The 16,139-nt window shown below is 42.8% G+C and overlaps 1 protein-coding gene across 4 annotated transcripts in view; it reads left to right on the top strand.

Moving 5' to 3' along the window:
* LONRF2 (LON peptidase N-terminal domain and ring finger 2) overlaps positions 1-16,139 on the top strand; it is an 81,301-nt gene that overhangs the window by 28,986 nt on the left and 36,176 nt on the right. For all 4 annotated transcript variants that reach the window (XR_003857169.1, XM_029604789.1, XM_029604790.1 and 1 more), the window contains 3 exons: positions 4,007-4,109; positions 4,592-4,706; positions 10,081-10,202. Coding sequence is in view for 3 of the 4 variants with exons in the window: in XM_029604789.1 (XP_029460649.1) it covers positions 4,007-4,109; positions 4,592-4,706; positions 10,081-10,202 (340 nt within the window). In the remaining variant the exon portion in view is untranslated. The remainder of the gene's footprint in view (positions 1-4,006; positions 4,110-4,591; positions 4,707-10,080; positions 10,203-16,139) is intronic.

The raw sequence follows: 16,139 nt of genomic DNA, 5'->3' as shown, positions 1-16,139 counted from the left end.
ACATCAATTGGCTGGAAGCCAGGGTGATCCGGTTGGTATGTTTACAGTTCGGCGACAGGCTGCAAGGTTGATCAGTCCAAATAATGTTAGACAACACAAGACTGTGGCTTACATCAATTTGCACGGAGGTACCAAGAGCCAAAAATGTCACTGGAAATAGATCAACTTATGGAATAGGCAGAAATGCATCTCTAGATGATTTCAGCCTCACACATAGCAAGAAGAGACAACATAAGGGCAGACCTTCTCAGCAAGAAGAGTCTGAATCCAGGAAAGTGGGCGTTGTCAGACGAGGCATTTCAGCTGATTCTGGACCGCTGGAGTCTTCTGTTCCTAGACCTACTGGTGACATCACGCAATGTCATAGGCAGAAGTTAGATTGTTGTCCCCTGTTGACATTTGCCGATTTGCGACGTGGTTAGCCTTACACACCTTTTCCAGGTATTATTGTCTGGATGTGCAGGCCCAGGAGGATGTAGCCTTTGCATATGCAGTTTTGACTGGACCGCAGGCAGCCTCCCTCCCTATTTGGGAGTCGCTTGGGTACATCCCACTTGTTCTGGATTCATCTGACTGGACACTAAGAAGTGAGAAATTACTACTTACCTGATAATTTCCTTTTCTTTAGGACAGTCAGATGAATCCCGCTTCCCTCCGGTGGCTTCCGAATGATTGCATTATCATCCTCTTGGGTGATTGTGTTAGAAGGATTACTGGTAAATTTTAATCCAGTCCCTAGACTTATGTTTGTAAGTACTGGAGAAGGTTTTCATGGATAATGTTCAGATGGACCGAATCAAATCACGGTGAACCTAGAAGATGTGGTAGACCTGATGGACAAACTGAGTAGTAAATCACCTGGACCGGATGGTATACACCCCAGAGTTCTGAAAGAACTAAAAAATGAAATTTCAGACCTATTAGTAAAAATTTGTAACCTATCATTAAAATCATCCATTGTACCTGAAGACTGGAGGATAGCTAATGTAACCCCAATATTTAAAAAGGGCTCCAGGGGCGATCCGGGAATCTACAGACTGGTTAGCCTGACTTCAGTGCCAGGAAAAATAGTGGAAAGTGTTCTAAACATCAAAATCACAGAACATATAGAAAAACATGGTTTAATGGAACAAAGTCAGCATGGCTTTACCCAAGGCAAGTCTTGCCTCACAAATCTGCTTCACTTTTTTGAAGGAGTTAATAAACATGTGGATAAAGGTGAACCGGTAGATGTAGTATACTTGGATTTTCAGAAGGTGTTTGACAAAGTTCCTCATGAGAGGCTTCTAGAAAAAGTAAAAAGTCATAGGATAGGTGACTATGTCCTTTCATGGATTGCAAACTGGCTAAAAGACAGGAAACAGAGAGTAGGATTAAATGGACAATTTTCTCAGTGGGAGTGGGCAGTGGAGTGCCTCAGGGATCTGTATTGGGACCTTACTTTTCAATATATTTATAAATGATCTGGAAAGAAATACGACGAGTGAGGTAATCAAATTTGCAGATGATACAAAATTGTTCAGAGTAGTTAAATCACAAGCAGATTGTGATAAATTGCAGGAAGACCTTGTGAGACTGGGAAATTGGGCATCAAAATGGCAGATGAAATTTAATGTGGATAAGTGCAAGGTGCATAGGGAAAAATAACCCATGCTATAGTTACACAATGTTAGGTTCCATATTAGGTGCTACAACCCAAGAAAGAGATCTAGGCGTCATAGTGGATAACACATTGAAATCGTCGGTTCAATGTGCTGTGGCAGTCAAAAAAGCAAACAGAATGTTGGGAATTATTAGAATTCTGGTCGCCGCATCTCAAAAAATATATAATTGCGATGGAGAAGGTACAGACAAAGGCTACCAAAATGATAAGGGGAATGGAACAGCTCCCCTATGAGGAAAGACTGAAGAGGTTAGGACTTTTCAGCTTGGAGAAGAGATGGCCCAGGGGGGATATGATAGAGGTGTTTAAAATCATGAGAGGTCTAGAACGGGTAGATGTGAATCAGTTATTTACTCTTTCAGATAATAGAAAGACTAGGGGGCACTCCATGAATTTAGCATGTGGCACATTTAAAACTAATCGGAGAAAGTTCTTTTTTACTCAACGCACAATTAAACTCTGGAATTTGTTGCCAGAGGATGTGGTTAGTGCAGTTAGTATAGCTGTGTTTAAAAAAGGATTGGATAAGTTCTTGGAGGAGAAGTCCATTACCTGCTATTAATTAAGTTGACTTAGATAATAACCACTGCTATTACTATCAACAGTAACATGGAATAGACTTAGTTTTTGGGTACTTGCCAAGTTCTTATGGCCTGGATTGGCCACTGTTGGAAACAGGGTGCTGGGCTTGATGGACCCTTGATCTGATCCAGTATGGCATGTTCTTATGTTCTTATTCTTGTCTGAGCTCAGTGTTGGCTGAGTATTAAAATGGTTACTTGTTTTTAATCAAGAATTTTGTTAGTCTGTCCATAGTTGCTTTTGATGACAATACTGGCAGGCTGATATCACTGCAGGGTATATGTACTGAAATGTCAGTTCCATCTGTGTCCATCTGCTGGAAGAGGTGCTTAACCCACTTGTTTTGGATTCATCTGACTGTCCTAAAGAAAAGGAAATTATCAGGTAAGTAGTAATTTCTCATTATTTTATCATTGTGCAGTTAAATTTGTAGCTAGTTTTAGTGTTTTACTTGTGTTAATTGATTTTATGTATTAAATTTGTTTCATATTTGTATGTTTATTTGCTGTGGATTTTTATTGATTACTGTAACTTTATGTTCTTGTACTCCTCCTTGGGCATTATTGGAAAGGCAGTTTATACATCTGAGAATTAAATTAGAAGGCTCATATTCAGTAAGCTAGGGAGCGTCCAAATTATCGCTGCGGGTCTGTAGATTCAATCTTTCAATTCCCACCCTACTAAACTAAATATGCTGTCGGGCATTGTTCCCAAACCCAAGCACCCTCCTTTTCTCCGAGGACAAGCAGGATGGTAGTTCTCATACATGGGGCTCCAACTGATGATGTCACCCAAGGTAGAACACTTACGTCAAAGTTTTTAGAACTTTGTGAGCACACTGAGCATGCCCAGTATGCCATATACCATGCATCTACTCCAGTCTCTCTCTTTTCATGAAGCTGTTAGCCTTGCAGTATGAGTGAGCTCACTTTAGCTATTTTTTGGCCTTGTGGAAAACTTTTCCTTCTTGTGTGTTTTGCATTTTTTTTCTGTATTATTCAGTCGCTGGATCCCTTTAAGTTCTTTCCTGTAGTGCTCCTAGTTGGGGTTTTCGGCGATTCATAAAAACATAAGAAATTGCCATACTGGTCAGACCATGGGTCATTCAAGGCCAGCATCCTGTTTCCAACAGTGGCCAATCCAGGTTACAACAAGTACCTGGCAAGTAACCAAAAAACAAAGTAGATCCATGCTACTGATGCCAGGATTAGCAGTGGCTAATCCCTAAGTCAACTTGATTGGTAGCAGTTAATGGACTTCTCCAAGAAACTATCCAAACCTTTTTAAAATCCAGGTACACTAACTGCACTAACCACATCCTCTAGCAACAAATTCCAGAGTTTAATTGTGCGATGAGTGAAAAAGAATTTTCTGCTAACTTCATGGAGTGCCCCCTAGTCCTTCTTTGATCCAAAAGAGTAAATAAACGATTCCCCTTTAGTTTTTCTAGACCTCTCATGATTTTAAAAACCTCTTATCATATCCCTCCTCAGCCGTCTCTTCTCCAAGCTGAGAACAGCCCTAACCTCTTTAGCCTTTCCTCATAGGGGAGCCATTCCATTCCCTTTATCATTGAAACATGAAATTTGTTAGGTTGAGCAGCTTCAGCCACTGCTCTGATTATACCTGCAAATAATTCCTGTGGTTTTATGGTTTCACGGATGTGTTGCCCATGGTACATTCCTTTCAATTTATTAGCTTATTTTTATGCAAGCCGTTGATTTTAAAAGTCTAGTTTGTAACAATTGTTTTTGTATTTAGATGAGGATATTGTATCTGAACATCCTGCCAGCACATCTAAGCCAAGAGAGATTCCAGTAGTCCTGGCGGACGCATCTGACTTTGAATGTTCCCTCTGTATGAGGTATGGCCGCATGAAACTGGACTGGCAAACTCTGCTGTATCTGTACACTTAGCGGGGTGTTTGAACACAGGAAAGTCTCATCGGAAACCAATCCAAATAGGTCAGATTTTTTTTCTTTGTGTGCTCTTCAGTCTATTTATAACCCCTTCTCCCCTCCCCCCCAAAAAAATCAGTTTTAAAGAAGCCTCCTCATTAGAGTGCAGGAAAATATTGCAGCTTTGGGGAAGCATTACCAATAGTGGTAACATTTTACAAGTTCATCCACAGCTTTTCTTTAAAAAACTGCTTAATTTAGAATGAGCTTTGTAGAGATACAATTCTTCCTGTACAGCGGAATGATGAAATATGAAAAGAAAATAGAAAGCCAAAGGAATAGGTGCAAGCAATCTGTCTCCCATCACTAAAATTTCTTGTGCTATGAAAAAGGAAATGCTAAATGGCAACATGTAATCTTTTCCTCTGCCATCCTTTGTTTTGTGTAGGCTGTTCTATGAACCTGTTGCAACGCCTTGTGGTCATACGTTTTGCCTCAAATGCCTTGAGCGCTGCCTTGATCATAATCCACATTGCCCACTTTGCAAAGAAAACCTATCTGAGGTAAGCTGCTTAGTTAAACGAAGCCTGGTGAAGGTTAGCTTTGCACCGCCAGACATCTGCCAAAGCACCATGTAGAAACCGGCCATTTTATATTTATAGCGTAGAGATTGTATGGGTCCACATTTATGCAGGTATAAGGAACATAAGAAATGTTCTACTGGTGGTGCATCAAATCCAGCATCCTGTCTCCTCCAGAGTGCGCAGGTATGTATGCTTATGTGGTTTCAAGCGATACAAATTTCAAGCGTACGTATACGTGTATTTTATAAAATGCATTTCCTAGCATGTAGCCAAATGGACTCCCCTGCCAGCAGATGGAGACAGAGTCAGATTTCAAAGCTGACATCACCCTAGAAACACCCCTGCAGTAACTTCAGCCCTTTAGTATTTTTTCGTCTCCAGCTGCTTGTCATATTAGGGCTTCACAGTCGAACCTGGATTCCAACTTGTGTCAGAACTGTGAGGAAGGCCAGGGAGTGCTGGCCTCCCCGGACTTCGCTCCTCTCATTCAGAGGATTGGTTAGCCACAGCCTTAACTGGAAGTACCCCAGATCTGAATAATCCGATACTGGGTCATTCATGGGAGAGGGAAATTTAGCAGCACCTACCCCAGTTCCTCCTGGGCTAGGCATGGACCTGGCTGCCTTCTCTTGGAAGGAATTTTTCTAGGGCCTTCATGCCTTCGTACAGGCCAGTATGCTACCTCACTTTCCTCTGTCCGGATGGAACCTCAGCCAGTAAGCCCTCCCTCTCCCAGTCCTTCGGCAGACCTCGAGGCATGCCTTGCCTCACCAAGGGTATCCCTGGCAGGGACCCAGATGACACGGATGAAGAGGAGGATACAGATTCCTTGGATGTTGGAAGTTAGAACCATATTGGACCATGCTATGGTTTTTCCATACAGACGAATTGCTGGCCCTGGTTTCCCAGACCCTGAAGATGCTGGGAGTTCTTGGGGTGGACTCTGACAGAACCAAAGAAGAACCCATTCTGATTTCCCTATGGAAAGCCTCTTGCTACTTTCCGGTACTGGAAGCCATCCAGGAGTTGATTGATCTGGAATAGGATGTCCCAGAAGCAAGTTTTAAAGTGGGACGAGCGTTAGAAGCTCTGTATCTACTGGATCCGGCAGTGAGAGAGAGAGTTTGCTTGCATTTCCGTAAAGTGGATGTGCTGGTCTGTGCCATTTCTAAGCGAACAACTATCCTAGTGGAGGGAGGAGCGGCCTTAAAGGATGCGCACAATAGACAGAATGAGTCCATCCTTAAACAGGCTTTTGACACAGTAGCAATGACCTAACAGATTGCTTCTTTTTGTGTCCTGGTAGCTCATTTGTGCCTACTCTCTCAGGAGGTGGAAGGCTCGGGACTGAATTCCAGAGCGGTTGTGGAACCCGCCACCGCCTTTTTAGCTGATGTGGGCTCGGATCTAGTCCATACTTCGGCCAGAGGAGTGGCCTCAGTGGTGGTGGCCAGAAGACAGCCATGGCTGTGGAATTGGTCAGCAGACGCAACCTCCAAGGCAAATATCACAAACGTGCCCTTTAAGGGATCACTCTTTTTTGGAAGCGAATTGGAAAAGCTGGCCAGTAAATGGGGCGAGTCTCCAGTTCCCTGGCTACTAGAAGATAAGAGAGAGCAGTTTTAGTGTCCCTCACCTATTTATTTATTTTTAATGTATTTATTGCATGCACTTTTTTATACCGATGTAAAAAACTTCATATCGGTTTACATATTAAATATTCAAAGCAAATAAACATTTAGGGGGTCGATCCAGGGGCTCCCAATGCTTTTGCCCCTTCAGAAAATTGACATTTCAGTAGTCTCTGCCCTTTGGGAGATCTCAGTCCTTTCGTAGTCGACAGCTCAAAAGAGAGGCAGGCTCGGGTTCAGGTTTGTCCCGAACTCCTCAATGAAAATTTGCTGACCCATCCTCGAAACAAGGACATAGGGGGTTGACTGTCCCTCTTCTACCAGAGGTGAGTCGAGATCACCTCAGACAAATGGGTACTGGAGGTCATTTGAGAAGGATATGCGCTGGAATTTCACAGCAATCCTCTGGTCATATTCATGATGTCTCTTTGCCACTCCAAGCACAAGAAGCAGGCAGTGGAGACTATTCTTTTTAAGGCTCATCAGGATAAGGGCTATAATCCCAGTACCTGCACCCCAGGAAAATATGGGGCGTTATTCCATCTATTTCATCGTACCCAAGAAGGAAGTTTCCTTTTGCCCCATCCTGGACCTCAAGAGCATCAACCAACATCTGTGAGTGAATCATTTACACATGGAAACCCTATGATCCGTGGTAATGGCTGTACAATAGGGAGGGTTCTTAACCTCCCCTGACCTATTTGTGGCCTACTTACATATTTCAGTCCATCAAGAGCACCATTTTCTATGCTTTGCAGTACTGGGTCACCATTTTCAGTTCCGGGCCCTGCCCTTTGGCCTAGCCACTGCCCCCAGAACATTTTCCAAGAATTATGGTGGTCGTAGCAGCAGCATTGAGAAAAGATGGAATCCTGGTGCACCCGTACTTGGACAAATGGTTGATCCGGGCTAAGTCCATGGAAGAGAGTCTCCGGGTGACCAACAGGCTGACCTCCTTGCTTCAGGAATTCGGTTGGGTCATAAACCTGGACAGAAGCAGTCTCAAGCTCTCCCAGTCCTTGGAATATCTGGGATTCTGGCTTGACACCAAGCAGGGCAGGGCCTTCCTTCTGTGAGCATCTGCTATTTTCTTCACACACATCTCTTTTAAAATTCACCTTAAAATGCTGCGCTGCAGCCCTCAGCTTCCCATCTCTCATGGCTAATTCAGCCCTGCTTGTTCACGGTAAGCAAACCTGCTTTCTCTGTAAACTGTGTTCTCCGGACACAGCAGGATGAATTAGCTATGCTAAACACGTGCTAGCCTTTCCTCTAAAATCGACTGAAGAGGTCATGAGGCAATGTCTGTGTGGACATTTCTGCACATGCTCAGAGCAAAAGCTCTATGAGCTGAGAGAAAAGGGTATGTTCAGTGCCGTTGGATGACATCACCCACGTGTCATGGATAATTCATTCTGCTGTCTACAAAGAACACTGTTTACAGTAAGCAAACTTGCTTTATCAGCATTTGACATTTATTTTCTTTCCCTTAGTGTCCAGCCAAATCCATGTATGGTGAATAAACTGGGTGCCAAAAGTCTGTTTCAGAATGTGAAATCCTTACTCCTTACTTTTTCCTTAACAGTATCAGAAAAGGACATGGTATGTCCTCAATGCATATCCTGCAGTGTGTCTCCAGGTATTTCAGTACTTAAACGGAAACTATAGCCTCAGGTATTGTGAGAATGTTTGAAATATATAGGGGCAATTAGAATGCTGTCTGAGTCAATCACATATTTTGCTTTGAAGTTAATATTTGACAGCTTCGTGCAGTGTATGTAAATTTTGATGGTAAAATCCAGTCAGTCTGATTCAATGCAGATAATGCAATGCCACTTCCTTTCTAGTATCACGTCTTCCCGTGTGATATTGGAGAACTAGAAAATTGCAGGGCAGCAGCCTGTAGAAAAAGCAGAGCTGCCAAGTTAGCGAATTCCAGGAGGAGGATTTTAGGCCATTCCTGTATTCGGCAACCCCATTCCGATGCATTATGAGACCTGCAGCACTGATTTCATAGGGTAGAATCGGGGACTACAAGTACCACACTGCTTTGGGATGTAAGTTCAAAATCAAGACTGGCCAAAATGTTTCCCTCCTGGAACTGGCTAACTTGGCAACTCTGAGAGAGTGAACTACTAGTAAAAAAAAAACCAAAAAAAAAAAAACCCCACAGGCAAAAACAACTCACTAACAACAATAAATCAGAAAAAAATATAGAAGGTGGAATACATACCGGAAAGTGCCAGATGTCCTAAATTGTATCGTAATAAGTGCTTCACGTCAAATGAAAGGATAGAAGTTCCTTACGTAATCGTAGTAGATAAATGCAAAGAAGGTTTATTTACTGCAGGGGTGGCCAGCTCTGATCCTCGAGAACCACAAACAGGCCAGGTTTTCAGGATGTCCACAATGAATATGCATATGAGAGCTTTGCATACAGCGGTGGTAGTGCATGCAAATCTATCTTATGCATATTTATTGTGGATGTCCTGAAAACTAGATCGGTTTGTGGCTCTCATGGATCAGAGTTGGCCCACCCCTGATTTACTATATGTGAAAGGTCCATAAAGACTAGTGGTTTTTTTTAATTTTTTTAAATTGCATATAAAACTATTATGCAGGCACTGAACAAATCTCTCCAGTGAGGCCAAATGATGGTATTCCAAATATACTGTAAAATAGCATGTGTTGTATTGAATGTATTTGAAGAGCACTAGAATATATTGAAGAGTGGTAGACAAATTGCATGAGACGAAACTTATCTCGTGACCCAGATTGAGAACTTAACATGGGTAAATCTCACAAGTCCATTTAGGACACTTGGTACCTGCCAGTGTGTGTGCCTCCTTCTGTAGATTTTTTTTTTTTTGTTTAACCCTGAAAAAGTAACCAGTTTAATAGGTCCAGTCAGACTAAGTGTAAGTACTTGCCAGTTGTACTTTTGAAACCCTGTATGTGATAGGTATTCTTTTCTTCCAATAAGAGCATAAAAAGTTGCCATACTGGGTCAGACTGAGGGTCCATCAAGCCCAGCATCCTGTTTCAACAGGAGCTAGTCCAGGTTCCAAGTACCTGGCAAGTACCCAAACATTAAGTAGATCCCATGCTACTGATGCCAATAATAGCAGTGGCTATTCCCTAAGTCAACTTAATTAATAGCAGTTTATGGCCTTCTCCAGGAACTTATCCAAACCTTTTTGAAACCCAGCGAACTAATTGCTCTAACCACATCCTCTGGCATTGAATTCCAGAGCTTAATTGTGCATTGAGTGAGAATTTTCTCTGATTTGTTTTAAATGTGCTACTTGCTAACTTCATGGAATGCCTCTAGTCCTTCTATCATCTGAAAGAGTAAATAACAGATTCACATTTACCAATTCTAGTCCTCTCGTGTTTTTATAGACCTCTATTATATCCCCCCTCAGCTGTCTCTTTTCCAAGTTGAACAGCCCTAACCTCTTTAGCCTTTCCTCAGAGGGCACCTGTTCCATCCCCAATTTGCATAAACCCTGGATTTATTTGCATTTTGGGGGGAAAAAGGTGAGAGAGTAGTAATGTGGTAACATTAATCCACTGGCTTGTGTACCTTTTCCAAATGATTGTGCAGAGCACTCTGCTGGATCGATCCTTAACCAACCTAGTAATGTATGGACTGCTGCAGGACTATGCATCCACTTGAGTATTGTCCACTTGGTGAGCTTTTATCTGATTTTATTCTGCAGTACTTGGCAACCAGGGCTTATAAAAAGACTCTCCTCACTGAAGAATTAATTGTGAGATATTTTCCAGAGGAACTGGCTGAAAGGAAGAAAGTATATGAAGAAGAAATGAAGGAGTTATCAAAGTAAGTGCTTCATTCTTAACATGGATGTGGTAGATTCTGTTTTATTTACCGCTGCCGTTTAATAGCTCTTAAAATTTCAGTCCGTCTCGTAAAGCTGGGACTCCTTTTCCCAGGCATGCGGAGGTATATATAGGCATGATCCGATTTTGAGTGCTGAGCAGGCTAGGACACTGTTCAATGGCAGCTGAAAACAAGCGGAGAAAAGAAGCGATAATTGACAACAGCAAAAGAAAGAAATGTAAACTTAGAAGTGGCTTAAACATCCGAACAGATCTTGAAGTGCTGTGAAATGGGGCAATTATGATTGCTTTCTAATTGGGCGAGTGATTGTTAATGCAAATTATTGTATTCCAGTGGGGGGAGGGTGTCTCCATTAACTTGTCATCTTGAATTTTGTCGCTTGACTAGATGAAATAAGTCAACTTTGGCTGCAGGATGCGCTAAGTTATTTTTGAAGCAATAAGATATGTAGATGAAGGGTATGCTTCATTTGTAAAATTAAAAGCCATCCTTCTTTATTAAAAGGAATGATTTTTCATACTGTACACATCTAAACACATTTCTTCTGCTGGGTTTTTAAAATGCAGTCTCTCTCCGACACTGTAACATGACGTGTTCTGAAAAGACATGGTAAGCCTTACATTAAAAAGAAAACTGCGTGAGATACATATATTTTTTTCCGGTACCAAATGTTGTTCCCCTGTGACATCAGAAATTGGAAAAGGCACACAGAGTTCTGATAGTTTGCTTGGCTTTAAACAGCTGATATAAATAGAAGAGTCTCTGGTGACCTGACTCATTCACTATGGTACGTGTAGCTGCAGGGGAAGGTCACTGTGAACGTGAGCGCCCAGTGTTTTGTCAGTATTGATTTTGTGCCTGTAGCTACTATCTGTTAGAGATATTGGTGCATCTTTGTAAAACAGGTCAGCTCTTCATTTTGTGCTACACCTGCAGGATTTTATTTTCTTTTTAACACTAAGAAGGTATGTGAGAGAAGAAAAGTCAGTGTGTGGAGGTAAATGTTCTTTGTTTACTTCTGTTGCATTACATCCTTTTCCCAGATTCACACCCACAGTTAGTACTTTTGCAGCTACCCTGAACTGTTCAGTAAGCAACCTGTTCCAAGTTCTGAAAACGAGGGCATATGTCACTGGGAGTTGATTACACAGTAAGAGAGCTTCCTTTTTTTTGGGGGGGGGGGGGGGGAGTGATGTCACCCTTCCAAGATGGCTGCCGGAGGTGTGAGCTCTCCCCATGTTGTTTTAATAAAACTCTTGTTTTTCTGTTACTTTCTCCCACCTTATCTTTTGCTAGTGAAGGATTTATTACCAGGATGGCAACATGAAGAAAAAAAAGCCAATTTTAAGGACTTTTCATATGCAGGGGGAAAATCAGGAGCAAGAGATACTAGGACTGCGGCAGTAATGTGTGGTTCAGAGAGCCCTGGGACAGTGGATGAATTGGCTGAATCTATGCTAGAGAATGAGAATCTGTCTTGTGTGGACTTCCAGACTTGGTTCTGTGATCTAAAATCAGACGTTTCATCAGTTAAAGGGAACATTTTAGAGACTGAGCTGTGACAAGATATTGTTGAAAGAGGCAGGAGAATAGAGGAGGCTGAGCAGTGGCTGGAAGAGCAGGCCGAATCTGTAACACAGTTACAGAAAGATTTTCAGAACTTGGAGAAAGTGAAAAGAGAGCTGATGGATAAGCTAGAAGATACTGAGAAACACTCCAGAAGAAGCAATCAATCTATGCTTTCAATGAGTGCCTGAAACAGATGAATATGTGGACTGTTTTGAAAAGAGGTTCTGGGAATGGGAGATGATGAGCTTTATATATCTGAAACTAAGCTTAGCCTAGCCCATTGAGCCTTGGAATCACCAGACAAAAAGAAGGCAAGGGATATTATTTCCTTCTTCCTCCACATTGCAATACAAAAAGGCATTATGAATAGTTAGATCACTGGGCTTTAAATTGGGAGGATCACTGAACTGAAATTTATAATGATCTTTCTGCCATCTCTTTAGAAAGAAGAGAATATTTAAAGGTTATCATAAATGTTAGGGTAGTAACTGCCACTCCATGCAAGTTACTCCCAAGCCTTCTGTTAAGGGTAAATGACTCTTCCCCTTTGGCCTTGATCTGACAGTAAGCAGAGTTCCTGCCTTAAGAGTACAAGAAGTAAGTTTAAATTCTTTATTTCTTCATTAGGGTTGGTAGATGTCTGGAGATTGACTAACCCTACTAAGTGGGACCTTATCTTCTATTCTAAACCTCATTTCTTGTTTGGCTGGGAGGATCTCATCAGATGTAGGCAATATCACTTAGTCTGACCATGCCCCTATCTGGGATGGAGTGCTCAACTCAACAAATTGACAAAGGATGATGCTTTTGGAAGAATATTTTATTAAATGATAATAAGGTCTGTGAACATTTGAGAACTGATATATGGGCATATCTTCAGTTTAATGATCAGGAGGGTACTTCTGCACAGACTCTGTGGGAGTGCCTCAAAGTGGCAATCTGAAGACGTGTTGGACACTGATTTACCAGAGTTAAGGGAGGAATGGTTGTTTCCCTAACTAGGCCTCTCTGATCTGTGTGGCAAAATGATCTTCGAGTGCATCCATTGTATTGGGCTTAAGGTGGCAAGTCAAACAAAACCATGCATTGCGATACTGAAACTCCCGCATTATGTGCAAAAAGAGCTTATTTTGCAAGTCTTTTATAAAAATAAAAAAAAAATCTGCACTACAAAAATAGAAAGATTCTCATATTTCAGGATTATTTTAATTGAGTGATGCTTAAGCATAAGAAGTTTACCCCCTTGTGCACCATGCTTGTGCCAAAAAACATAAAAGTTGCACCACTACCCTACGAGGCTGTGCATATGGCATAAGGGAGAGCGATATGACTTCCAGAACGTAGACCCAATGAAAATCTTCATGGAGCAGCTAGCTGGGGCACACCCTGAATTGGTTACTTTATCTCGTATGCCAAATTAGTAACGCTTTGTGGATAATGAAGGCAGCGGGAGAACCCGCTGATGTGTGTTTGACATTTCCTACTTTAGTTTTTTATTAGGGCAGATTTAGTTGCCATTGGATTTCGTAAGTCACTTTTTTTTGTCAGTTCCAAGGTTTTTTTTTGTCAGTTCCAAGGTTTTAGTTCTCCATGGTGGAACTGTTGCTTTTACGGGGGGAAGGGGGACAATTGACTTATATGGAATTGCAGCATTTTTATACCGACCTTTGCAATATCTCTCGATGTAAAATTGTTGGCTATTTTTGGCCTGGATTTATCAAAATGCAATAAGTATCGCATGCGATAGCAAAAGGGGCGTGTTTTATGCTAATATACAGTTTATCGCAATTTGCACTAATTACCTATGCGAAAAGCTAAGTTAGCACAAATTGCAATAAGTGCCAGACCTGTTGTATTTCCTACATTCAACCACTGGGGTACCATTGTTAATGAGCTCAGGAGGGGGGGGGGGAGAGAGAGAGACTAGCCATGAGGTTTAGGTATTAGTGTAGGGGTTATGGGCCACTTTGACATTCAGGGTGAGACATACAAACAGAACAGTGCTCTCTTGTGAAGATTTGATGACCTTCGGAGTGAGGAAACTCACCCAAAGATGATATTCGTGCAATGTTCTGTCAACCTAGCTTGATGGACTCTCTAGCTGGGATAACATCAAGCTAGGTTGAAGTTACCTCGTCCCCTCCGTGGGGAGGGGCCTGCGTTCCCAGGGTCGCTTGCAGCAGGGAGCCATCTTGAGCTTTGCCTCTGCAGCTTGGAAGCCGCCTCCAACATGAAGGACTGGTCTGAGGCCTAGTTTCCTGCTCCAGTCCTGCTTCAGTGTCTTCCGCGGCAGAGATGCCGTTCTCCATGGTCCAGCCCCTTTTTCCTAAGGGGCGAAGCCGCGCCTCTTCTCCCTTCTTAAGGGACAGCGAGGGAGTGGTGCACCTCTGACATTATCATTGGATCCGCCTCTTTAGCAGTATAAAAAGCTTCAGCCTTCACTTCCAACTTGCCTTTGCAAGGAGCAAGTTCCTTCCTGGAGCTGGTCTTCCCTAGGACTCCCTGTATTCTTCGCTCCTGATTTGCTTCCTGTCTTCTTCATGGGATTCCTCTTCATTTGTTGTTCCTGGTCTCTCCGCTGGATGTCCCTAGTCATTGTTCCTGACCCCTCGTCTTGTCCCCAAGTCTATGTTCCTGATGTGTCATATTGTGCCGTGTTCCTGTCACCCTGGTTCTCCCGATGTCTTCGTTCTGAAGTCCTTCGTCCAGAGGTCTCCTGAAGCTCCAGTTCCTTTCCGTGCATGGTCAGCGACCAGCCCGGCTGGGTTGGTAGGGCGCGCAGTGTCTGTGACCACCCCAGCTGGGGTGTGTAGGGCGCTGGTGGGAGATTCCATCCATCAGGTCAAAGATCCTCTTCGTCATGATGTCTGATGTCTCTCCAATGTGATCCGCAAGGTGTGTAGGGCGCTCGGGTGGATATCTTCCATCACGTCCAAGAATTCTCTATGTCCTCCATCAGTGCCTGGAGGCCTGACGTTTTAGCCTGTTCTGATATCCTCGTCTTCTTTCCTCTGATGTCCTGGTCCTGATCCTTCTCACTGGGGATCGTCGTCTGTCTCGCTTCTCTGACCTGTCTCACCAGGTCTACAAAGTTCTGTCCTAGACTGTTCTGCACAAGAATTGCCCGGACTCTTCACCATGCTGAGTTTTAGCCTCATCTTCTGTGCCTAGCCCTCATCTCATCTGACTCCCTGATGTGTCTTCGTCAGCTCCACTGTCTTCAGCATCCATGTTCCAGTCCTTAACCACCTCTGCCTGGCCTGCCACCTCTGCCGTTATCCAGCGGCAGGTCCGTAAGGCTAGGAATGGTCGGAGGACCATTCATTGCGTTGTTGGTCTCACTGAGGCATGCAGGTTGGCAGGGCTTGGTTTTGCTCCGTTCCCAGATGAGGTATGTGTTACCGCAAGGGTACACACTACTCGTCCTGGGCTGGGGTGCGCCCCCTAGTGCTCCCTTCCATCCTCAGTGCAACAGCCTGGACAGTCTAAATCCTTCTGTATCATATTCAAATTGGAGAATGCCAAGATGGCTAACCTAAGATGAGGCATTTATTCCCTATCTTGAAAAGAAATGGGTGGAATTTAGTTGCCATAATGCTGTCGACACTCACTCTCCTGTTTTATTCTGGAAAACAGCCAAAGTGGTATTGTGTGGAGATATTAGTTACGTTATTGGCAAAAAATAATTTTACAGAGTTTCTTTAAGTTGACTGCAATGACACAGGCATTGCAAAAGTCACTAACTAAAACGTCAACAGTTGGGGACAGGGAGAAATTTTGGACCACCCAACAACTCTTCAGTGTTAAACTATTCCAACGGGCTAAATAGCCTCTAGCATCTTTGTAAATTCTTTCTACACAGAAACAAAGCAGGGAAGATGCTGCTGCTTTGGTGAAATCTATATATCTTTTATTACAGCAGTACAAGATGGGCAGGGCAAAATGTGCATGTCATCAGTGAGGAGTATTTGTTATGCGTTCAGGACATATTATCAATCATTGGCAGACCTGAATAATGAACAAACAAGGGAGGCGTTTCTCAAAAGTAGTCAGCCATCTTGTATTACTCCCACTCAGTTGACTAAATTAAATGAAGTCTATTCAGGATGAGAAAATAAGACAAGTCATTTTAGAGCTATCAGTACTTAACTTACTGGGGCCTGATGGCTTGACTGACCAGTTTTATAAAGAGCTATGTCAATTAGTGATTCCGAGTTTGCATGCATTATTTAAAGCTATGGCAAAAGAGGGGCAAATGCTGCCTTCTCTGAGATCCACCAATATTGTGGTACTCCTCAAGTTTGGAAAAAATCCTCTACTGGTAACATCGTACAGGTCTATTTCATT

Source organism: Rhinatrema bivittatum, chromosome 5 (genome assembly GCF_901001135.1).
Source record: "Rhinatrema bivittatum chromosome 5, aRhiBiv1.1, whole genome shotgun sequence".
Classification (NCBI taxonomy): domain Eukaryota; kingdom Metazoa; phylum Chordata; class Amphibia; order Gymnophiona; family Rhinatrematidae; genus Rhinatrema; species Rhinatrema bivittatum.
Note: the sequence above shows the minus strand (reverse complement) of the source record. Positions and strands in the feature narration are given on the sequence as shown.